Source organism: Copadichromis virginalis, linkage group LG6 (genome assembly GCF_057382275.1).
Source record: "Copadichromis virginalis isolate Kocher_CV1m ecotype Utaka linkage group LG6, C_Virginalis_male_GT1.1, whole genome shotgun sequence".
Taxonomy (NCBI): domain Eukaryota; kingdom Metazoa; phylum Chordata; class Actinopteri; order Cichliformes; family Cichlidae; genus Copadichromis; species Copadichromis virginalis.
Window position 1 is genome coordinate 44,286,317 of NC_140623.1, and position 24,932 is coordinate 44,311,248.

Sequence of the window (24,932 nt, forward strand, 5' to 3'; positions counted from 1 at the left end):
GCCATGATGATCCACTTGGTAAAATAAATCCGCTTGGCATCTTTCTTGGCCTTAAGACAACAATTCTGATGCTAAAGATCCAAACGGGACACAAAAAAAAAAAAAAAAAAAATGGGTGGAGTGCCCATTCCAGGTCAGGGAACAGTTGCTGCCCCAAGTGGAGGAGTTTAAGGATCTCGGGATCTTGTTCACGAGTGAGGGAAGCAGGAGATTGACAGACGGATTGGTGCTGCAGCTGCAGTGATGCAGACACTGTACCGGTCTGTCGAGGTGAAGAGAGAGCTGATTGTAAAAGTGAAGCGCTTGATTTACCGGTCGATATAGTGTTTAGATGAGATATACTCTCGTCTAGAAGAGATATACTCTCTTCTAGACACTCTAAACTCACACTGGACACACTGGAGAGACTATATCTCTGCGTTCCCCCGGACAATCTAGCGGAAGTGCCTAGGGAGAGGGAGGGTCTGGGCTTCTCTGCTTGGGCTGCTGCTCCACGATGCGGCCGCAGAGACGTAGAAGCAATTGGATGGTTGGATGGATGGAGTTTTCAACCTGATTGTGTCACCTAGTCAACTAAATAGATCAGCAATCAATTATAATGGGACAACTATGAATCAGTGTTATTCTAGTGTCATGACTATGATATCATCAGGTTTCATTAGTATTTTAATGCTGATTCATTGAGGTTTCAACCATAATGATAATTCAGACAAACATCAATTCAATGTCATCTTGCTACCTGGGTTACCTTCAACATGTGTTTATGGGAAAGTTTAACAGGTTGTGCTTCAACCTGTTTCTAATAATTAACCAGAGATGATGATCATTATGATGATACGACAGGAGCAGCCTTAGTAACACCAACCAACTATCTTCTTATGGCCTCTGACAGTGGACTCATCTCTGTGCTTGTCCTGCTAGACCTTAGTGCAGCATTCGATACTGTTGACCATAATATCCTATTAGAGCGATTAGAACATGCTGTAGGTATTACAGGTACTGCACTGCAGTGGTTTGTATCATATCTATCTAATAGACTCCAGTTTGTGCATGTAAATGGAGAGTCCTCTTCACACACTGAGGTTAATTATGGAGTTCCACAGGGTTCAGTGCTAGGACCAATTCTGTTTACATTATACATGCTTCCCTTAGGCAGCATCATTAGAAGACATAGCATACATTTACACTGCTATGCTGATGACACCCAGCTCTATCTGTCCATGAAGCCAGATAACACACACCAATGAGTTAAACTGCAGGAATGTCTTAAAGACATAAAGACCTGGATGGCCGCTAACTTTCTGCTTCTTCATTCAGATAAAACTGAGGTTATTGTACTCGGCCCTGAAAAGCTTAGAAATATGGTATCTAAGCAGATTCTTACTCTGGATGGCATTACCTTGGCCTCCAGTAACGCTGTGAGGAACCTTGGAGTCATTTTTGACCAGGACATGTCCTTCAACGCACATATTAAACAAATATGTAAGACTGCTTTCTTCCATTTGCGCAACATCTCTAAAGTTAGAAATATCCTGTCTCAGAGTGACGCTGAAAAACTAGTTCATGCATTTATTACTTCCAGGCTGGACGACTGTAATTCATTATTATCAGGAAGTCCTAAAAACTCCCTGAAAAGCCTTCAGCTAATCCAAAATGCTGCAGCAAGAGTCCTGACAGGGACTAGAAAGAGAGAGCAGATTTCTCCTGTTTTGGCTTCCCTTCATTGGCTTCCTGTTAAGTCCAGAATTGAATTCAAAATCCTGCTCCTCACATACAAGGTCTTAAATAATCAGGCCCCTTCTTATCTTAATGACCTTGTAGTACCATATCACCCTATTAGAGCACTTCGCTCTCGCTCTGCAGGCCTACTTGTTGTCCCTAGAGTATTTAAAAGTAGAATGGGAGGCAGAGCCTTTAGTTTTCAGGCCCCTCTTCTGTGGAACCAGCTTCCAGTTTGGATTCGGGAGACAGACACTATCTCTACTTTCAAGATCAGGCTTCAAACTTTCCTTTTTGCTAAAGCATATAGTTAGGGCTGGACCAGGTGACCCTGAATCCTCCCTTAGTTATGCTGCAATAGACATAGGCTGCCAGGGGATTCCCATGATGCATTGGGTTTTTCCTTTCCAGTCACCTTTCTCACTCACTATGTGTTAACAGACCTCTCTGCATTGAATCATATCTGTTATTAACCTCTGTCTCTCTTCCACAGCATGTCTTTATCCTGTCTTCCTTCTCTCACCCCAACCAATCACAGCAGATGGCCCCGCCCCTCCCTGAGCCTGGTTCTGCCGGAGGTTTCTTCCTGTTAAAAGGGAGTTTTTCCTTCCCACTGTTGCCAAAGTGCTTGCTCATAGGGGGTCATACGATTGTTGGGTTTTTTCTCTGTATCTATGAAGCGCCTTGAGGCGACTTATGTTGTGATTTGGCGCTATATAAATAAAATTGAATTGAATTGAATTGACAGATGTAGAACAATAAACATGTTATTAAATCCAATCTTACATTTGAACTGGGGCCTTTTCATGAATATATTACTAATAATTAATGAATGACAAAGAAATGAGCCTCACCTGTTCACCTGCAGTGACATCAAATTGCTTCACGCCAACATCTTTTATTGGAACACAGCTGAATCTGCAGGAGAAGTTTATTGTTGATTAGTGAGCTGTGATTTAATCAGTTTAAAGAATCAGAACCTGAAAAGCAATCTGTCCCAATGCTTCTTTAAGGGGCCAAGCTAGTGTAATTCTAGTGCTGGACCCCAGCCTGGCACTACATGGGGAGGGCTGCTTCAGGAAGGGCATCTTTGCCAAATCAAACCTGCGGATCACCAAAACTGAGATTTGCATATCGGAGCAGTCAGCGCTGGGTTAACAACGATGGCTAACGGGATGCTCATAGAAACACTGCTGCTGTTAGCCAATGACAAAGTAAGAGGAGAAGGCATGTGAGGAGGCAGTGAGACAGACTAAATGCAAAGAGAGAGAAGGCTGGTATGATGGAGAGAAAGAAGATAGATATCTTATGTGTGCAGGAGTCCAGGTGGAAGGGAAGTAAGGCCAGGTGCACAGGAGGCAGACTGAAGCTGTTCTACCATGGTGAGGAAGAGCGAGTGAAGATGAAGAGTGTCCGACAGGACAATGAGTTTGAAGCTGGAAATCGAAGGCTTGATGTTGAATGTTGTCAGTGTGCATGGCCCACAGCCTGGCTGTCAGGTAGAAGAGAATTTGGTAGTACTGGGACTGGGATGGTGTCTGGTGTTTCCTCTGGACAGAGGAAAAAGGAGACTTTGTGCAAAAATCAGGAAGCACAGGAAAGTATTCAAAGGAAAGGGCCGTCACAGAAATAGTGGGATAGTGAGGGAGATGAAGTAGGCAGAAGTACTGGGAGGTTAGGCGTACCGCAGAGGTGGCAACGTGAAACCGGACACTAAGGAAAGAGAAGAAGACTTGTACTGACTGGATATGCAGAGCAATCGAGCTGGAAAAGATGTGCAGCAGGACAGAGATAGAAAGAAAACCCTAACCCTCATGGGTGAACAGTTTGTGTTTACAAGGTGGCAGGAGTATTTTTAGGAGCTGACGAATGAAGAAAATGAGAGAGAACATACAGATGTGATGTTTGCTGTGAGAGGTCAGAAGGAGCTTCAGACGGATGTGTCGAACATATGATAAGTGTCACGGCCAGGAGTCAGTGTCCAGCTGATCTTTCTCTCAATTCAATTCAATTTTATTTATATAGCGCCAAATCACAACATAAATCGCCTCAAGGCGCTTCATAGATACAGAGAAAAACCCAACAATCATATGACCCCCTATGAGCAGCACTTTGGCAACGGTGGGAAGGAAAAACTCCCTTTTAACAGGAAGAAACCTCCGGCAGAACCAGGCTCAGGGAGGGGCGGGGCCATCTGCTGTGATTGGTTGGGGTGAGAGAAGGAAAACAGGATAAAGACATGCTGTGGAAGAGAGACAGAGGTTAATAACAGATATGATATTAACTCCAACTTCCACTCTCTCTCTCTCTCCTCTTCTCTATCGCCGGGACAGAACTCATTGTGGGTTCACGCCCTCGTGAGAGGAAACACCTGAGCCAGGGTGGCCAGCATTTAAGCCAGGAGGTGACTGCTGTTCTTCGCTGGATCGTTGTCTGCCACGCGTTAGTGAAAGTCAAGTCTACAGCTAAGCTAAGTCAAGTGTTTGGAAGTGAACTGTGTAACTAATCCTCGTCTCCCTGTCTACAGACCTCCTGGATTCCCTCCCTGTGTGATTCTTGGTGTCGAGTGTGGACGAGTGAACCTGTGGCCGTGAGTGTGGAGAGTTTGGAGAACGCATGACCACCCCCTTGGATTTCCCCGGAGCTTAAATAAATATAGCACTGCCCTGCACTTCCTGTAAATACACAAGCTGGATCCTGTAAATAAATGATTGTGTACAGCTGATTCAGGAGTCCCGCGCTTGAGTCCTCACTGTTGAACCGTAACAATAACGATGGCATGGACTCAGCGGACTCCAGTTTTGGATATTGGCTGAGGAAACCGGATGGGGACAGTCGGCATTGATACCCTGCTGAATAATGTTTGTGATGAGCTGAAGAATGAATTAGTGATGAGCAATGTTCCCTCTAATGTTTCATGTGTCTGAGCGAACACACAAACTCCCTGAGCATCCCTTGGACCACTGTGAGCAACAGCAGACGTGTGCACTGTGGTCACTGTGGTCATGGTCATCTAATCCATCCAAGTTACATGGTTTATTAAAATAAGATAAGATAAGATAAGATAAGATAATGATCAAATTACAGCGTTTATGTTAGACTACTTTTAAACTGCTTTAGCCCACTTACAATGAAAATGTTAAAAAAAAAATCTAGCCATTGGCCTGTGTAGCATTTTAACACTGTTGGAAGTAAAAATAACTTGAACTCCAATTTCGAAAACACAACTTTCTTTTTCTTTCTTTTTTTCATAAAGCTCTTGTATTATGAGTCTGTGGTCTGGGAGAGAGTCTGTAACTCTGTCTGCAAAATACAGCATATAATGACCAATGTTGGGCAAATAATTATATAGTTACTCCTCAAAAAAGTAACTCCGTTTGGCAAACAACAAAGTTTTAAATGCAGCCAGTGCATTTTTAAATAAACATTTCAAACTATTTACAGAACAATCAGCTGTTCTGCATCAAATCTGATGCCGCACAAATTATTTGTGTCGCTCCAAAAAATAATTTCTGTCCACTATGAGATGAAGGAGAACAACAGCCTGATACCTGCAGGCCTGACAGCAGCAGATGTGTCACTGCTGTAACACCTGTGACACTCAGCAGTCGCCTCATTGTTCTGACACACACAACAAAACTATTGACTACACTACACACTAACTAGAATAGAATAGAATAGAATAGAATTCAACTTTATTGTCATTGCACATGCACAGGTACAGGGCAACGAAATGCAGTTTGCATCCATCCAGAAGTGCTTTAGTGATATAGATATATTACAATATATATTAGCAATAATATAGATATGTGAGTATATTACAGAAATGGGTCTATTATGGTATGTTATAATGTACACGGTATGAAGTATGTTGTGAATATTCTATAACTATAAGTATGTACAGGCTGTAGTGAGTACAAGCTATGTACAGGATATGAACAGCATATAAATATGAAAAACTATACAGAATATGAAATAAATAACTTTACAGAATCTGGGATATACAGCTATACAGAAATGGGAACTATGCAAGTTGTAAACAGTTGTAGGATTAAAGATTATCGAATGTACAGAATGACTATTTACACAGAGCTATACAGTAGTGCAGTTAAGATAAGTGAGGGTGTAGATAGTTTCTACAGAGGCTATATAAAGTGCTAGGGGTTGTGAGTGGTGGTTCAGTCCATGTTATTATTGTGTGTTTGAGGGTACAGTTGTCCATTGTGTGTGTGTGTATGTTCAGTCCATGAGTTTAACGTGGGTCAGATGTCAGGAGGCAGAGTTCAGGAGTCTGACAGCTGTGGGGAAGAAGCTGTTCCGGTACCTGGTGGTCTTAGTCCGGAGGCTCCTGTAGCGCCTCCCAGAGGGCAGGAGGGTGAAGAGTCCATGTGATGGGTGACTGGGGTCTTTGATGATTTTCCCAGCCCTTTTCAGACACCGCTTCCTGTAGATGTCTTTTATGGCAGGAAGTGGTGCTCCGGCGATGCGCTGGGCAGTTTTCACGACCCTCAGCAACGCCTTCCGGTCCGAGGCAGAGCAGTTCCCGTACCAGACTGTTATACAGTTGGTCAGGATGCTCTCGATGGTGCAGCGATAGAAGTTCACCAGGATGTCTGAGGACAGGTGGTTCTTCCTCAGAGTCCTCAAGAAGAAGAGGCGCTGGTGAGCCTTCTTGACCAGCTTGGAGCAGTTGGTCGTCCAGGTGAGATCCTCGGAGATGTGGACTCCCAGGAACTTGAAGCTGCTCACACGCTCCACAGCCGTCCCCTTAATGTGGATGGGTGGATGTGGGTCAGCATTCCTCCTGTAGTCCACGATGAGCTCCTTGGTCTTCTCGGTGTTAAGCAGCAGGTTGTTTCTGTCGCACCACTCAGCCAGACGATCCACCTCCTCCCTGTAGGCGGCCTCATCGTTGTCACTGATGAGGCCAATCACCGTGGTGTCATCTGCAAACTTAATGATGGTGTTGGAACCATCAGCAGGTCTGCAGTCGTGGGTGAAGAGGGAGTAGAGGAAAGGGCTCATCACACAGCCTTGTGGTACACCGGTGTTCATTGTGATGGTAGATGAGCAGCGGTTATCCAGCCGGACATGTTGGGGGCGGTTGGTCAGGAAGTCCAGTAACCATTTGCAGATGAGGGAACTGATACCCAGGTCTGTCAGTTTCCTGATGAGTTGTGAGGGGTGGATTGTATTGAATGCTGAACTGAAGTCTATAAACAGCATTCTGGTGTAGGTGTTGTTGTTGTCCAGGTGTGAGAGGACAGAGTGCAGTGCGATGGAGACTGCATCCTCTGTGCTCCTGTTCTGGCGGTATGCGAATTGGTGGGGGTCCAGGGTGGGGGGGAGACAGGATTTGAAGTGTGCTAGGACCAGTCGCTCTAAGCACTTAGTGATGATGGGGGTGAGTGCTACTGGGCGGTAATCATTGAGGCAAGATGGGTTGGAGTTTTTGGGTATCGGGACGATGGAGGTGGATTTGAAGCAGGCCGGTACCACAGCGTGGGCCAAGGACAGATTGAATATGTCTGTGAGCACTCCTGCAAGCTCCCCAGAACACGCTCTGAGAACACGCCCGGGGATGCCATCAGGGCCTGCAGCCTTGTGGACATTGATCCTGCTCAGCACCGCTCCTACATCGGTGGGGGAGAGAGTCATAGGTTGGTGGTCTGGCGTCATGTCTGCTTTGGTTGTGGTTGTGGGGTTCCCTCGCTCAAAACGAGCATAAAAGTTGTTGAGCTCGTTGAGGAAGGAGACATCAGAGGATGCGGGGGAGGGTTTGGTGGTCCTGTAGTCTGTGATGGTCTGGAGTCCTTGCCAGATTGCGTCGGGGGTTGGAGTTGGAGAAGTGTTCTTCTACCTTCTTTTTGTAATGGTGTTTGGCTTTTTTGATGCCCTTCTTTAGATTAGCCCTGGCTGTACTGTAGGCGTGTGCATCTCCTGACCTAAAGGCAGTGTTGCGGGCCTTCAGGAGGAGACGAACATCCCGGTTCATCCAAGGCTTCTGGTTGGGGTACATGGTGATCCGTTTCTGGGTGGTGACACTGTCTGTGGTTTTGGAGATGTAATCCAGTACAGATGAGGCGTACTGGTCCAGGTCTGTGTGGGTGAACATATTCCAGTCTGTGTTTTTAAATCTGTCCTGGAGCACTGCCTCTGTCCCCTCTGGCCACACTTTAATTGTCCTCACAGCAGGTTTCACACGTTGGATGAGTGGTGAATACCGAGGTGTGAGGAACAGGGAGAGATGGTCCGATTGTCCAATGTGGGGGACACACTAACTACACACTAACTACACAAGATTTGCGCTAAACGTCGCAAATCTCTCACATCTCAAAACACCGCCGTCACTCTTAAAACTTCCCCCCGTTTCTTAACAACTAGATGCCACGTTGCCATATCATTTTTTGATTGGTCGACATGGTGCATTTTTGGTCGAATAGGAAAGAGAGAGGGGGGTTTGTTTTTGCTCACAGGCTTTCAAGCATTTTCCTTATAAAACGCAGTTTTTACCGTTTCTTCCCGCAGTAAATATAAACAACGACAGTATTCAGGAAGGAAACCAAACATTGCAGATTTTTTAAATGACAACTCTGGTTTCACGTGGCCGATCAACACAATTTAAAAACTGGTATAAAGTCCACACTTTGTCCATCAGTTGTTCCGTCTGTCCTGCTCACATCTCCAATGGTTGTACACGTTGTCATTAACGTGGCTTCACTCCACATCAGCCGCTTTGCTAAAACACCGGTGTCGGCACATAAGGACGCTGTCAGAGCCTGTCAACCACGTTGATTGGCTGCGTACTGTATATACGAATGTGAATCGCATCATTGGCTGGACTATGGGCTAAGGTGGCATACGGGAGCAGCCAGTCACTGACTGACACTACAAAACAGAATTGTTTTAATTTTAATTTCAATTCAGGTGAGATTTTTTTTTTTTGTGTGCGCAACGCAGATTTTCTGTGCGCATAGAGCGTGCCAGCAGTGCGCAATTGCGCACGTGCGCAGCTTAGAGGAAACATTGGTGATGAGGGAGGTGCCTAAAAGTCTTTCTGATGTGATTACACTGTGTGTGAAGGTGGACGAGTGTCTACAGGTGCATCAGGGAGCTGGAAACTACAGGGTGGGCCATTTATATGGATACACCGTAATAACATGGGAATGGTTGGTGATATTAAAGTCCTGTTTGTGGCACATTAGTATATGTGAGGGGGCAAACACCTCAAGATGGGTGGTGACCATGGTGGCCATTTAGAAGTCGGCCATCTTGGATAGAACTTTTGTTTCTTCAATAGGAAGAGGGCCATGTGACATATCAGACTTATTGGTAATGTCACAAGAAAAACAATGGTGTGCTTGGTTTCAACGCAACTTTATTCTTTCATGAGTTATTTACAAGTTTCTCTTTGTTCACAGCCATTGACATGTCGAAGAGGTTAACACGTGAGGACCGGATCGAAATTGTGTTGATATCTGGTGAACGCAGTAACCAGGTCATTGACCATCTTGCTGCAAAAACTCAGGGAACGTGCCAGCTTCAGTGCATAAAGAGGGAAACACATCATCATGTAGCAATTTCAAATATCCAGTGGCCTTGAGGTTTCCATTGATGAAGAATGGACCCACTATCGTTGTACCCCATATACCATCACTTTTGTTGGTCCAACAGTCTTGGAGGGATCCATCCAGTGTGGGTTAGTGTCAGACCAATAGCGGTGGTTTTGTTTGTTAACTTCACCATTCACATAAAAGTTTGCCTCATCACTGAACAAAATCTTCTGCGTGAACTGAGGGTCCTGTTCCAGTTTTTGTTTTGCCCATTCTGCAAATTCTGTGCGCCGATCTGGGTCATCCTCGCTGAGATGCTGCAGTAGCTGGAGTTTGTAAGGGTGCCATTTGTGAGTAGCTAACATCCGCCGGAGGGATGTTTGACTAATCCCACTCTCCAGTGACATGCGGCGAGTGCTACGCTGTGGGCTCTTGCTGAATGAAGCTAGGACAGCCACTGATGTTTCTTCATTAGTGAGTTTTCTTGCGTCCACATTTTGGCAAATCCAACACTGAACCAGTTTCACGAAACTTAGCAAGCAGTTTGCTGACTGTAGCATGGGAGATGGGTGGTCTCGTAGGGTGTCATGCATTGAAATCTGCTGCAATGACCCGGTTACTGCGTTCACCAGATATCAACACAATTTCGATCCTCACGTGTTAACCTCTTCGACGTGTCAATGGCTGTGAACAAAGAGAAACTTGTAAATAACTCATGAAAGAATAAAGTTACGTTGAAACCAAGCACACCATTGTTTTTCTTGTGACATTACCAATAAGTTTGATGTGTCACGTGACTCTCTTCCTATTGAAAAAACAAAAGTTGTATCCAAGATGGCCGACTTCTAAATGGCCGCCATGGTCACCGCCCATCTTGAGGAGTTTGCCCCCTCACATATACTAATGTGCCACAAACAGGACTTCAATATCACCAACCATTCCCATGTTATTACGGTGTATCCATATAAATGGCCCACCCTGTACATTACCCAGAGTCCTCTGGGTTGCACGGAGATGGCGCTGGGGGGAGGCGCGACTGGTAGCGGAGGCAATCAGGTGTCGGACAGTGTGGAAGAGAGCGAACAACCCATCCAACTGGGTTGTTCCAGACTCTCACCCGAGGAGTGGCATCAGTGGTTGTGGGCCGGGGAGTGATTTTACTCCGGCTGCAAGGGCCATGTTGCCACTGTTTGTCCGGCTCTGCCAAAAGACCGCACCCACCAGTAGAAAAGAGAGTATGGGTGAGCGAGGTCTCCTGTTCATGGTCTCCTCCACGTCTCATGATTGCAGCAAAATTAACAGTGAAACTCAAGACTCAATCCCTTAGAGCTCTGATTGACTCTGGGGCTGAACAAAACTTTACTGACGCCTTGCTGGCGCTTAAGTTAAATTTGGGCATGGAACCTCTGTCGCATTCACTTCAGGTTACAGGGAGGAAGGACCCAAAATGCAGGATTCAGTGAGGCGAAGTTGAACTCAAAGTAAACAGCTTTATTTGCAGGTTGCAGATAAACAGCAGACTAACTACACTGGGAAAATATAAACTAACAGGCAGATAAACAGGGACCGAAACACAGAGCATAGATTGAGGGTGAGTAGACATTAACAACGCGACAGGGAACAAAGGAAACACAGGGCTAAAATACAGTAATACAGTAATCAAGGGATGAGAGACAGGAGGGGAACACACCTGGGAGAAATCACAGCTGACGAGACAGGGGAAACATAAACCGAACGCACTGACACCAGACACGAACCTCCAAAGTAAAACAGGAAACAAGAAACAGACAGACACTGAACTTAATCTAGAATAATAATCAATACTATAGAAATACACCAAAATATAAAAAACTGAAAGAGCTGGGTAAAAATGACGTGGCGTGCGCTGCGCTAACCGCTCACTGGAGCCAAGGGCCAAACTTTTGCTGTGCTGGCCGCTGCGCTCTACATTCGCCTGTTCCATGTCAAAACATGTATCTTTCTGACTCTATATCCTGTACCATAGTCTGCGTTGTATTTTAATAAAATGTATTGCTCGTTCATGAAGAAGAAGGCTTTGTAACTATCCCGACTAGTGAGAGTGCGTCCTCCCCCCACAGAGCCTTTGAAAAGTCTCTGGAGGTCCCTGGGTGAAAAACTGAATGTTTTCCTTCATCGTGTGGTTGAACTTTGTTTCTTTTGGTACGTCACAGAGCTTTGCACGGCGTGGCGGGAAGGGGGTTAGGGTTAGGGGTTAGCGGGAAAGTGCATTACGCGTAGGAATAACAGAGGACATGGATCAATATTTGATCAACAAATTGTTCATACTTGGCTACAGGTTTCACTTCAGATTATAGTAGGTGACTTTAACATTCATTTAGATGCTGAAAATAAAGACTTCAACACTGCATTGAGTTCCCGGGTAGAATCAGATGGCAGATCTGCCACAGAAACTGAGCATTTAACAGTTTCTCCTGAAAAGCCTCTCTTCTCTGATTCCTAATAACTTTTGATTTGCAGTGATGGGTGGACTGGAAAGCTCAGGTCTGACTGCCAATACGTCTTGATGAGGTCATCTCACCTGCTGGACCTGCTGGATCTCTTCGGCCCCTCCCCCTCTTGAGTAAGCCCCATTTCCTTAGTGGAGCCTTCTTTACATGTGATTAAGGCCTCAGGTGAGCTGGTAGAGGAACTGGTTTTGGACCTGCCCTCAGACCAGCTGGTGGATTCATGACAGTCACTGAGAAAGGAAGTAAAAGGTCAGCATTCATCCATCATTTTTCCATCCTTCATCTATTCATCGGTCATTCAACCATCCATCAGCAATAATCCAATCTTGTATCATCTGTCATTCATCTATCCATTATTCCTCCCTCTCTCAACCTTTCATCCATTTATCAACATCCATCCGTCATTTGTTCCATTCATCCATACGTCAACCATCAATAATTGATTCATCAATTCAATTTTCAACATAACATACAACATCTGCTGCGACCAGTTGGGGTGAGAGAAGGAAGACAGCATAAAGACAGCTGTGGAAGAGAGACAGAGATTAATAACTAATGATTCAATGTATTAACTACGGAGCCCCGCAGGGGACATGGGAGAAAAAAAATTATGATGAACTTTTGCGAGATCTCTCAAAACAAACTTGGGATCTCGCAAAAGTTGAATTCCAACAATGGCGGCATCTACTTAGTTGTAATATTACTCTTTCTGGGTCACAAAATAAACGTTTAAGATATTTTGAGGCGTGAATGTAGTTGTGTAAACACCCACTGGTGATGGCAGCTATGTTGTAGCCACAGCCACCCTGCGGTGCACTGACAGAGGCGAGGCTGCGGACACTGGCGCCACCGGGCCCTCTGACCACCACCAGTAGGCAAACATGGGGTTAGTATCTTGCCCAAAGATATTTGGCATGCAGCCAGGAGGCAGCCTGGGATCGAACCACCGACCTTCTGATTAGTGGCTGACCTGCTCTGCCACCTGAGCCACCACAGTGTGTGAATATATGTGTGATTGATTGAATGACTGAATGTAGTGTAAAGCGCTTTGGGGTCCTTAGGGACTGAGTAAGGCGCTATACAAATGCAAGCCATTTTGTGTAAACGTCAGATATCTGCTCTGTTTACAAGACATCACATATTTGCAAAAGTGCTCCGACGTTTTCGGAGATCTGACACCCACCATCTCGAAGCTAACGGGAGGTCGAGACCTACTACAGCCGGGAGGAACACCGCTTTCCCGGCACATCGTGCCTCGACCTCCCGGTTGGCTTCGAGCTGGCGGCCTCCGAAGAATGCGGCTAAAACTTTTGCGAGATCGCAAAAGTTTTGCGAGATCCCGAGTTAGTTTTGAGAGATCTCGCAAAAGTCCGTCTTAATTCTTTTTTTCTCAATTCAATAACTTGAATTTAAGGATTAAAAATACAGTTTTCACGAAACACTGTTAAATGTTTAGTTTCTATGTATTATGTCAGAACAGGAAGTAGAGTGTGATTAAAGTGGTTGATTGGTTCTTTTACATTTTGAGAGAAGCCAATTGAGTCTAATAACAGATTAAATGTCTCTGTCTGGGTCTTTGGTTGATTAACAAGCTGGAGTGGAAGGTTGCTGCCACACCGCCACTCAGCCTGTGCTTTGAGGACTCTGACAGTTAGTATAACACAGGGCTGTTGATTCAGTCATCACACAGTAACCAGGTTTCTGTAAGGCAGAGTAAATCAATTTATTGATTAATAACAAGTATTAGTTCATGTACTAATAGGACTTAGAAGAGAGAGACCTAATGCTTATTAATCTGCATTTCAGTGTTTTATTGGAGTTGTGGACACTATATTGTTCTTTCTAGAACTGAATAGAATAGAATAGAATAGAATAGAATTGCCTTTTGTCAATTTTTAGGTTTAAATTGTTTTTTTTTCTTACTTTGTTTTTTTTGGTGGTTTGGGAGCTGACACGGTTTTAAAGGGAATGGAGTTTTGGGGGTGGAGAGTAGCTGCAAAGAGGCGTGTAACACTGCAACTCTGATTCTGATTTATCTTTCAGCCATCCATCTATCGTTTGTCGATCCTTTATTTTATTTATTTATTTTTTAGAAAAAGGGGCAATACATATTAATGAACATTTTAACAAATGTAAATATGCCAGATTATAGCCTTGGGCTAATTTCCATCTGCAGACCCTCTGGCAGGTTGGTGTTAAACACAAGTTAGTAAAAACATACAGAGACACTATTTACAGGTCATGTGACAAGGACAAAAACAGTGATCACATTATACTAGAACAAACAATGACAAGGAGAGTGGACACAGAGGACAGTATAGATAACAATAACAGAAACACATCAATTATATTGCACAAACCCCAGTATTGTACATGCCCTGACCATCGTGATATTGCGTTCACCCATTGCACTAACAGTTGTTTCCCTTTTTGTAATACACTAAATCTTTTTCCCGTCCAATATAAAACATGATTATTAAACATGATTACATGTTTGTGTGTCCCTCAGCCGCCCTTTTAGGTGACTCATAAAGATGGGTAGACTTGTACTTTCCCTCACTGACAGTGGAAGACTATTCCAGAAGCTCACTCCCTGATATGACAGAGCATCTGTGAAAAGGTGCTCCGTCTGAGTGCCAGTTCACAATCACCTCTAACAGTGGCTCGAGTCAGTCGAGACCCGACAACACTGCTAGACTTTTGTTTAATAAAATCACTCATTGGTCGAGGCGCCAGACCATGTATAACTTTGTATATTAGACAGGCAGATTTAAATAATTTGAAATTAGTAAAATTTAAAAACTTGTATTTTTCTAAAATTTGACAATGGTGATATGAAAAAGGTTTTTTATCTAATATTTTCAATGCTCTTTTGTAGCATACTTCAATTGGCCCAATAGCAGCAGAGCTTGTATAGGACCAACTTGTAATACAGTATTCAATATGAGCCAGTATCATAGAGAGCAGGAATGTAATCGCTGCTGTGTCTGTTAATGATGTGCAGATATGTCTGAAGTTCTGTATATTAACATTTACAGTTTTCACTACTTTTTTAATGTGTTTTTTAAAGGATAATTTAGAGTCTAGTAGCACTCCCAAATACTTAAATTCCTCAACATTAATTAATTCTTGTGCACCCAAGCAGACTTTTACTGCAGCCACGGTTGTTTTAGGTTTACTAAAAAACATTGATACAGTCTTTTTAAAATTAAGGCACAAGCATGAGTCATTCAGCCATTTTTGTAAATCATGTAATTCCAGTGAAAGCTGATGGGCTGCATCATCAGCAGTTTTGGCTTGTGTAAAAATTACCGTATCATCGGCATACATAATCGTGTCCACATTTTTGCACACATTAGGCAAGGCATTTACATAAAGTGAAAATAACAGGGGGCCTAGAATTGAACCCTGGGGGACACCTTGTGTACAGTAAAGATAGGATGACTTGCTATTCTTTATTTGCACGCATTGTTTTCTATCTGATAGATAAGACTGTATCCATTTAACAGTGTGATTACTAAAGTAAAATGTCGACAGTCTAGACAAGAGCTTAAGATGATTCACAGTGTCAAATGCACGCTTGAAATCAAGAAAAACAGCCGCAACATAACTGCTCTTGTCTAAGTAAGATTTCACTCTCTCAACAAAAACACAGACAACCGTTTCAGTTGAATGAAGAGTGCGAAATCCGAATTGCATAGGGTGCAAACCCGGATTGGAGTCATTAAGATGTTTGATGATAGAGTTAACAACCCACGTTTCTGCTATCTTTGAAAAGATAGGGAGTATGCTAATTAGCAGGGTCTGTTTTATCACCCGATTTATAAATTGGTGTAACTTTTGCCACCTTCCAACTCAGAGGAACGACTGCCTGCGTCATTGATAAATTAATAAGATGGGTCACAGGCACCAAAAAACAAGATTTATAATGCTTCAAGAAATTGGTATCAAATCCAAACTCATCCCTTGCTTTAGAACTTCTTAATTTAGAGATTATATTTTCTACTTCATTTTCTGTAATTTTCTGAATATTGAACTTTGAATCTGGAGAAGAAACATCCTCTTTGGTGTCGGCATTCCCAATATTTTGTTGAGGGTCACAAGAATTAGAAAACAATTGTGCAATTTCATTAATGGTACTTTGGAAAATCATTTAAATTAGTAGCTAGGCTGAGAGGCTCTGATACCAGTTCATTGGCAAATTTAAGTTCAAGGTCTGTATCAGCATTATGCTTACTGTTATCAAGGAGTTTGTTAATATTTTCCCAAATATTTTCTCTGGACCCAGTGGAGGTGGTGAGTGACAGGAGAATGGCGGCTAAGCTGTCATCCCTGTTGGACAACATCTCCCACCCCATGCAGCAGACTCTGACAGCACTGAGCAGCTCCTTCAGTGGGAGACTGCGGCACCCACGGTGTGGGACGGAGAGATTTCGCAGGTCTTTCCTCCCCACTGCTGTCAGACTCCACAACAAAGACTTTAACTGAACAAACACACACATCCATACATATGCAATAATACTAAGTGCAATAATCCTTTCTGTCATCGTTGTATTTTTACTCAGTTGTATATAGTATTTGTATTTGTATTCTATTTTTATCTTATTGTATATTTATTTTATTTTATTCTACTGTATATAGTATTTTATTTTATTCTATTCTGTACAGTTGTGTACTGTATTTATTCTTATTGTATTCTAATTTTTGCCTCATAACTTTTGCACTGTCCACTTCCTGCTGTGACAAAACAAATTTCCCACGTGTGGGACTAATAAAGGTTATCTTATCTTATCTTATCTTATCTTATCTTAAATTAGGTTACAGTTTCCTTTGGCACTATTAATTACAGTCATGAAAAAAATTTGCTTTTGCCATTCTCAAAGTTTGCGTGACTTTATTCCTTGCCGATATAAAATGTAATCGATCAGTATTTAATCCAGATTGTAACGATTTTTGAAGTAACTGGTCTCTGAGTCTCATAAGCTGTTTACATTCAATATTAATCCAAGGCAAGGAATAAACTCTTTTCTTTAAATGGCTCTCTTTCTGAAACTGTGACAAGACCCCTTTAATAGCAGAGTATAATAGATCACAACATTTATTAGTGTCATCACAGGATAGTATGCTAGTCCAATCAAAATTATTTAGAGCTGCCATTAAATGTTGCTCTTGACTATTAGCCATACAGTCATAAATAAGTTTGTCCATTGATCGACGTATCAACCATTCTTCCTTTTATTATTCATCGAGCCATCATCCATCGTTGGAAGTTTCAGCCATCACCCACTTCAGTGAACAGAAAAAACCCGACTTCAGTGTTTTCCACGCAATCCATGATATGAAAACTGAATGTGGAAGCATTTCCACAAAAGGAATCATAAAAAATCAAGCACAAAGTCAACCAGATCAATGTCTTGTATGGGCTCAGAATGTGGTCATAAATATTTTGTACTTGTAAATCAGTTTCGTATGTGTAAAAAGAATTTGTGTGTGGACTTAGCCAAAAAAAACCCTGCAAGTTAAAAGTACGAATTTTGACCCTATTTTTCTTCCTTTCATCTGATTGGTCAATGTCATGTCAATCACAAATTTAACTATCCAATCCAATGCTTTTTTGAACTCCTTGAAGGGTTTGAAGCTGGAGGATCTCTATATAAATATCCGATAGCAGCTAGGTCCCCTAACTTTCAGCAGCTGTTGAAAGGATAAAGTTGTGCTATATCAGTGGTTAGAAACACCATTATTACTTTAGGATTAGTTTAACACAAAGTCAGGGCTGACCCGGGACCATTGCTGTGAGTCACAGTGCGCAGCATGAAGGTCCTTTCACATCAGAGGCAGCATGTGCTGCTAATGCTAACTAAAAGCCAAGGATCCAGGATTTGTTGCGCTGGCTGCTGAGCTCTGTGTGCAGCAGCTCTACCTGCACTAGATGCACCTGTCGTTTCTATCTCTGACTTTATCTCCTCTACAAGAGTTTCTGTTTTTTTTATTGTTTCTTCAAATGTTCAATAAAAACATGTATGCTAATTCATAACAAAGGAAAGCTTTGTAATGAAGACTGTCATTTCAAAACACTGCCCGCCCCCCGCGGTCCGCAGCGCTGTTGAAAAGGCTGTGGAAGTCCCTGTATTAAACACGTAGACCTGTGACACAAAAATCACCAAACTCGGACAACCTCAGACTGTTTTCCTTCGTGGTGATGAAGGAAAACGCTGGGTTGGCATGTAAATGGTAAATGGCCTGCATTTGTATAGCGCATTACTTGCGCAGGACCCCAAAGCGCTTTACACTACATTCAGTCATTCGCCCATTCACACACACATTCACACACTGGCAATGGCAGCTACATTGTAGCCACAGCTGCCCTGGGGCGCACTGACAGAGGCGAGGCTGCCGGACACTGGCGCCACCGGGCCCTCTGACCACCACCAGTAGGCAAACACGGGGTTAGTATCTTGCCCAAGGATATTTGGCATGCAGCCAGGAGGCAGCCTGGGATCGAACCACCGACCTTCTGATTAGTGGCTGACCTGCTCTGCCACCTTATTCTCTTTAAAGACCTACAGTTCAAAAAAGCACCCCTCCGACAGCCAAACCCATCTGTTCTCTGATTGGATTGTTACATTTGTGATTGACATGACATTGACCAATCAGATGAAAGGAAGATCGGGTCAAAATTCGTACTTCTTTTTACACATACAAAGCTGATTTACAAGTACAAAATATTTATGACCACATTTTGAGCCCATAGTCTTGCAGTACTCTAGTTATTTTGGATCCCATCGACTCCCAAGAGAAACTCTGATGCAGCTGTTTTGTTTGCCCAGCTGATTGATCCAATGTGAAATTTGACTACATGGAAATGTATTACTGAATAAGAAGGATAAATCCAAGTTTGGTCAAGATAAAGGTGTTGAGGACAACGTTGGACAACACTAACCTTGGCACTCTGCTACGCCCAGAAATAATGGGCTGAACATTTACTCAAATGTTAAATCCGAACACTCCAACTGGCTGACTGCCCTCAGGCTGTGGAGCTCAATGGAAAAATAAATACACAATGTAAAAATCACAGTTAGAGATTACATCATTTGTTTACTTGCAGCTCACCAGGACAGAGAGCAGGTCTCACTCAGGTTGGTCATGTGACCGGCCGAGATTGTCCATTTGCCTCTCTGGATATCGCTCAGGACCAGCGTCGCCCCAGCCCCAGCTGGTTGGGCTGATGATGTGCAGGGGGCGGAGTCAATTCCGCTGTCCATTGAAGGCACCTTAGTGTGAGTGAGATGACAGTCGGAGTATCTGCTCTCGCTGCCGCTGCTGCTGGAAAGCGTGTTGTTGGCATCTATCAGACTGGGCTGAAACCCCCCCCGAGCCTTCGTCACACGATGAGGATGATCATGATGACAAAGGTGACTGGCCTCTGGAGGAGAAGATGAAGATGTTCCAGGTTGTTGTTAAAGTTCAAAGGGTTAAATGTCAAAGCTCAGAGCTGCAGAGCCAAACCAGGTCACATCCAGGTAAACCCACCTTTAGATCTCCCGATCTTCTCAAGTGAGTCTTCTTCAGAGCTGACTGCCCAATCAGGACGAGCTCTGAAAGCAAGATTGACATCAACAGATAATCCGATTACTTTGTTTAAAAGAAAACGTAGATCGCTAATGGATCAATAATTACCCCCATCGGGCATGGCTCTGTGGGGTCAAAGGTGGTCCGGGGTCAACGGAAGTCGAGTGTTTGCTTGGTGACCTGCAGAAGGACAGAGTGCTGAGGGATTCTGGGTAAAGAAACGGTCTGGATTAATGATCCTAACTGATATCAATCAATAATCATCACATCAGCCCTAAAAACCTTACATGACTGCTTCAACACAGAAACAAGTGAAAGAATATCAGGCCAATAATCCTCTATGATGTAACAACACAAACAAAACTCGACACGAGGAACTGCAAAGACGAGAACAGATTCAATAATATTCTAAATAAACTTCCGACGTGGAGAAAAATGCTCCTGATGGAAGGAAGGAAGGAAGTTTTGCTGGACTTCGGCAACTCTGACTGTCTCTGGTTATTGTGACACAAACTGACCCCCACAGACAGGTACAGGTGTGTTACCTGGATCCCTCATTCAATTGTTTAATTGGTCTCAGTTGCTGTTCCAGTTCACCTGGGATGCTCTGAGTAGGCGGAGCTTCTAACACCTTGTGCCAGGTGGGTGGGGTTACTCTTAATGGGTGGGAAGTGATGTCAGAGTCCAGTTTGTACTCAAACCTCGGGACTTGGTAGATTTCTGAGAAACTCCTGAAGACCGAAGAACAAAGAGAGGAGAGCGAGCGAGTGAGTGAGTGTGTGAGTGATCGTTTACAGAAAAAGTCCAAGTCTGTACCGACTGATGTCACTCCTCGTGCTCCGTCACTTTAAACCAATCACTGCTGATGTAAAACTCAACAAAAATGCCTCCACAGGCTTTCCCTCTGCTATCCTCAGATTTACTGGCTGCTGATTGGTTGGTGTAGTTTATCTGCTCCTTATTTTTAATTATAGTCAAACTGTAAGGAGCGTTTATGAGGCGGGTTCCTGTGTTCCCGTTAACAGCGTACTCCACGCGTTATCCTCAGGTTTTCTGCTCTGATAATCTTCACTCTGAGGAAATGACCTCAAAGCTGCAGCTTATTACTAATTCAGGCCATTTTGTATCCCTGAGTGAGTTTACTGACTGTAAATGCACTGAAGGAGGCCGGCTGAGTTCTTTTATTTTGCCTTATATATAATTTGCCTGTTCGGTTTTTCAGAGAAAATAAATTATTCATCTGGTGGATCTTTTTTTTCCCACGCACAGCTGATTAACTGATTTCTGGTCTGAAGCCACATCAAACTTGCTGCAGGGATGTCACGATGTGGTCAGCGTGACGTGAGCTTGTCCTCACAACGGTCAAAGCCTCTTTATGCACTGCTAGGTGTCAGTCAGAGCCCAAAGGATCATGCAAACCTGATTCAAGCTCAGATCTCCTGGGATTCTGGACACGTGATGGCGTGGCCCTGGCACTCGGATTATGTTTGACCCTGAAATCTGACTTACAGGTGTGCAGTCAAACTCACACAGTGAGAGGATTACAGCTCATAATCCATCCTCCATCTGTGGCAGAGAACTCAGGAAACATTTAATGATGGCACAGGAAGTCCTGACATCCTGAGATATGAAGATTAAACGAGCCTATTTTTACCGATGTTATCAGCCACAGTGAGCAGCAGCCTACCAGTTGACTTTTACCACATAAGCGAAACAGAACTATAAACAGATTGAAACACTAAAAATCTCTCAAACATTTTCTATTCGGCATTTGCGTTTCATATATTTATATTTTCTTCTAACCATTAAAATAAAGTTCAAATAAACCATCATGTGACCTGCGAGGTGTCCCATCTTCGTGCGGCAGAATAACGACCACGCTCACGGTCATCGATGTCCTCAGCAGCTCAATCATCTGCTTATGTGATAGCTTTACTATGGCGACCGCGCAGATCTCCATTATCCTACAGCCGGGCCGGAGACCCTCCTTCCACGCAAAACTGTTGGTCTCAACATCCGCCACCACTCCTTCAAAGTTCACGTGAAACCCAAACTGACCGTGGCGGTTCCTCCTCAGAATCATGTCCACAGCAGGACCGCCATGAGTCACCAGCTGAGGTCAGAAAACAGATGACATCAGATCATTCTTGTGTATGACACATGCTCAGATTCAGGTTCACAAAGGATTCTGGTCACCTGCAGTCTCTGGGCAATCTCGCGGCTGTCCTCCCAGCCTCTCTCTCGTGTCGACAGCATCACACAGTCTCCGTGTTCGTAGAAAAGTTTAATGCCTTTGTGGCCGGCGTTCCAGCCAATCACGCCTCTGCAGTAACAGTGAAACACTACCTGTCTGCTGGCTTCCTCTACAAGCACCACAAACTCACTGGAGATGGCGAGCTGGCATGGTACATCAAAAGAGCAGCTGAAGTCTTTTGCTGTCACACTCCAGGTGAGAGCCCCAGCAGTGTTCAGGTAAGCATGAGGCCGTGGTGCGCTGCGCTCTTTTTTCTTTACTACCAGAGAGATAAAGCTGAACTTGATGGAAGATGATGAGTCCACTAGCACTGATGTGGAAAAGTTTTCCACCAGCTCCTTCAGGTGCTCCTGTCTGCGTAGTGCTCTTATTGTGACAAAGGTCTCTGACCTGTGCGCAGCATTTTCGGCATTAATGATCTTCGTCAGCAGGAAATTTCTGAATTCAGGTGAGGCTGAAAACATCCAACCTGGTGGGATCAAGGGACCAAAGAACGGGATGTCTCTACGCCTGGACACTGCAATACTAACAGGACACAAATGACACATCAACAGGTCTCAACTGTTCTACCTGCTCACGTTATAATCTCACCTGCTCTAGTTACAATCCTACCTGTAACAGGTGTGCTGGCTGCAGGGACGGTGGACTCGAACGATGATGAAGACATGTTGGGAATGTGAGCAGATGTTCTGCGGACTGAAGGGCGGGGAGTTCGGCTCCTGGAAGATTACTGTGACGAAGTCATTCCCAGTAAGACTCTTATGAAGCAGCTGAAACACACACACACACGATTTACAGCGATTTTATCTTAAGAGCTTGAAAAAAGCCAATTGGACTTCTTTGAGTTTGTGAAGATGTTTCAGATCTCATCCCATCCAATCCGATTTTCAGGGCCGAGTACAATAACCTCAGTTTGATCTGAATGAAGAAGCAGAAAGTTAGCGGCCATCCAGGTCTTTATGTCTTTAAGACATTCCTGCAGTTTAACTCATTGGTGTGTGTTATCTGGCTTCATGGACAGATAGAGCTGGGTGTCATCTGCATAGCAGTGTAAATGTATGCTATGTCTTCTAATGATGCTGCCTAAGGGAAGCATGTATAATGTAAACAGAATTGGTCCTAGCACTGAACCCTGTGCAACTCCATAATTAACCTCAGTGTGTGAAGAGGACTCTCCATTTACATGGCAAATGGTAAATGGCCTGTATTTGTATAGCGCTTTTACTAGTCCGTAAGGACCCCAAAGCACTTTACACTACCTTCAGTCATCCACACACTCACACACATTCACACACTGGTGATGGCAGCTACATTGTAGCCACAGCCACCCTGGAGCGCACTGACAGAGGCGAGGCTGCCGGACACTGGCATCACCGGGTCCTCTGACCATACCAGTAGGTGAAGTGTCTCGCCCAAGGACACAACGACTGAGACTGTCGGAGTTGGGGCCCAAACCAGCAACCTTCCGATTACAAGACGAACTGCCAACTCTTGAGCCACGATCGCCCCGTGAACAATTTGGAGTCTATTAGATAGATATGATACAAACCACTGCAGCTCGGTGATTTTAATATTCATGTCTGTTGCCCAGGGAAGCCGCTGGCTAAGGACTTTGTGAACCCTTTTAATTTTGTTCAATCTGTTAAGGGTGCCACTCAAGAACGTGGTCACACGTTGAACTTGGCATCATCATATGTATTTGTACATTCCCTGACCATATGCCCATTTTATTTGACATTGTTCCTCTTTTAAAACCAACCTGCCAGAGGGTCTGCAGATGGAAATTAGCCCAAGGCTGCATTGAATCATATCTGTTATTAACCTCTGTCTCTCTTCCACAGCATGTCTTTTATCCTGTCTTCCTTCTCTCACCCCAACCGGTCGCAGCAGATGGCCGCCCCTCCCTGAGCCTGGTTCTGCCGGAGGTTTCTTCCTGTTAAAAGGGAGTTTTTCCTTCCCACTGTCACCAAAGTGCTTGCTCATAGGGGTCATATGATTGTTGGGTTTTTCTCTGTATCTATGAAGCGCCTTGAGGCGACTTTTGTTGTGATTTGGCGCTATATGAATAAAATTGAATTGAATTGAATTGAAGGCTATAATCTGGCACATTTACATTTGTTAAAATGTTCATTAATATGTATTGCCCCTCTTTCTAAATAAAATAAAATCGTCCTGCTGTTAGACGGCTTGCACCTGGCCGACGCTGTTGTGCCGAACTTAATACCAGTCTCTTGCCACGTCAAGTACCAAGTGAGTTTAAGCATGCAGTTATCCATCCTTTACTTAAGAAACTGGGCTCAGACATTTCAATTACGACAAACTTCAGACCCATCTCAAAGCTTCCTTTTCTGAATAAGATCCTGGAAAAGATTGTTCACACTCAGCTGAGGAACCATCTAAGTGATTTTCAAATTCCAGAAGCTCTTCAGTCCGACTCTAAGCTGTTTCACAGCATGGAGACACCTCTCATAAAGGTTATGAATAACATTTTGTTAGTGACGGACTGTGGTAAAAATGTATTGGTTGTTTTGTTGAATCTGACTGCTGCATTTGACACAGCGGATCATGACCTGCTGATCTCTCGACTACAGCATTGTGTAGGAATTTCTGGCTTGGCAGCTTCATGGATAAAACCATATCTCTCTGACAGGAACGTTTGTGTTAAGTTGGGTTCGGCCTCATCCTCTGTGGCCCCTCTGCCATGAGGTGTACTGCAAGGATCTATTTTTGGGCCACTACTGTTTTCATTGTATCTCCTGCCACTGGGAGCCACTGGGAAATTGAAAACACAAAATTTAATTTCATCTATATGCTGACGATTGCCAGCTTTACCTACCTTTCAATCACTGTGATAGCGCCTCGATTGGACTCCTGCTTGATTGTCTTAGCAAAGTTAAATCATGGCTGGCCCTGCAGTTTTTTAATTTTAATGAATGTAAAACATAGGGACTTTTATTCAGTCCCAATCTGGTACACCAGATGTTGACTTTGCTCCTCACCTGAAGAGCTCGGTTACTAATCTTGGGCTGCACTTAGTTTTGATGGCCACATAAATGGCGTAGTAAAATCCTCATTCTGTCACCTCAGACGTCTATTGAAGGTCAAGCCTTTTCTTTCCAGGCGTGACTTGGAAACTGTCATCCATGCTTTTATAACCTTACGCTTAGATAACTGCAACTCCCTTTTAATAGGGGTTGGCCAAAGCACTCTGCCACGGCTGCAAATGCCTGACGTTCATGAAGTCATTACTAGTTAACATTAAAGGGATGGTTGGCTCAGCAGTGCTCTGACTGTTTTTCAGCCTGGCTACAGTGCTGAAGAGAAATCTAGGGTTGTTCTTATTTT

The 24,932-nt window shown here is 43.9% G+C and overlaps 1 protein-coding gene and 1 long non-coding RNA gene across 7 annotated transcripts in view; one reads left to right on the plus strand and one right to left on the minus strand.

Annotated features, from left to right (window-relative positions):
- Window positions 1–24,932, minus strand: part of LOC146708667 (signal-induced proliferation-associated 1-like protein 2) — a 40,345-nt gene that overhangs the window by 4,928 nt on the left and 10,485 nt on the right. For 4 of the 6 annotated variants that reach the window (XM_085460677.1, XM_085460674.1, XM_085460673.1 and 1 more), the window contains 9 exons: window positions 22,200–22,357; window positions 21,530–22,112; window positions 21,172–21,446; window positions 19,879–20,064; window positions 19,442–19,513; window positions 19,295–19,359; window positions 18,875–19,187; window positions 11,833–11,991; window positions 2,574–2,637 (listed from right to left, as the gene is read on the minus strand). In XM_085460677.1, the coding sequence (XP_085316803.1) occupies window positions 2,574–2,637; window positions 11,833–11,991; window positions 18,875–19,187; window positions 19,295–19,359; window positions 19,442–19,513; window positions 19,879–20,064; window positions 21,172–21,446; window positions 21,530–22,112; window positions 22,200–22,357 (1,875 nt within the window). Of the gene's footprint in view, window positions 1–2,573; window positions 2,638–11,832; window positions 11,992–18,874; window positions 19,188–19,294; window positions 19,360–19,441; window positions 19,542–19,878; window positions 20,065–21,171; window positions 21,447–21,529; window positions 22,113–22,199; window positions 22,358–24,932 lie in introns of all 6 variants that reach the window. The other 2 variants (XM_085460675.1, XM_085460678.1) reach the window with 2 other exon arrangements.
- On the plus strand, window positions 3,962–5,071 carry LOC146708668 (uncharacterized). The gene is made up of 2 exons (XR_014921000.1): window positions 3,962–4,161; window positions 4,247–5,071. It is a non-coding gene; the product is annotated as an uncharacterized LOC146708668 (long non-coding RNA).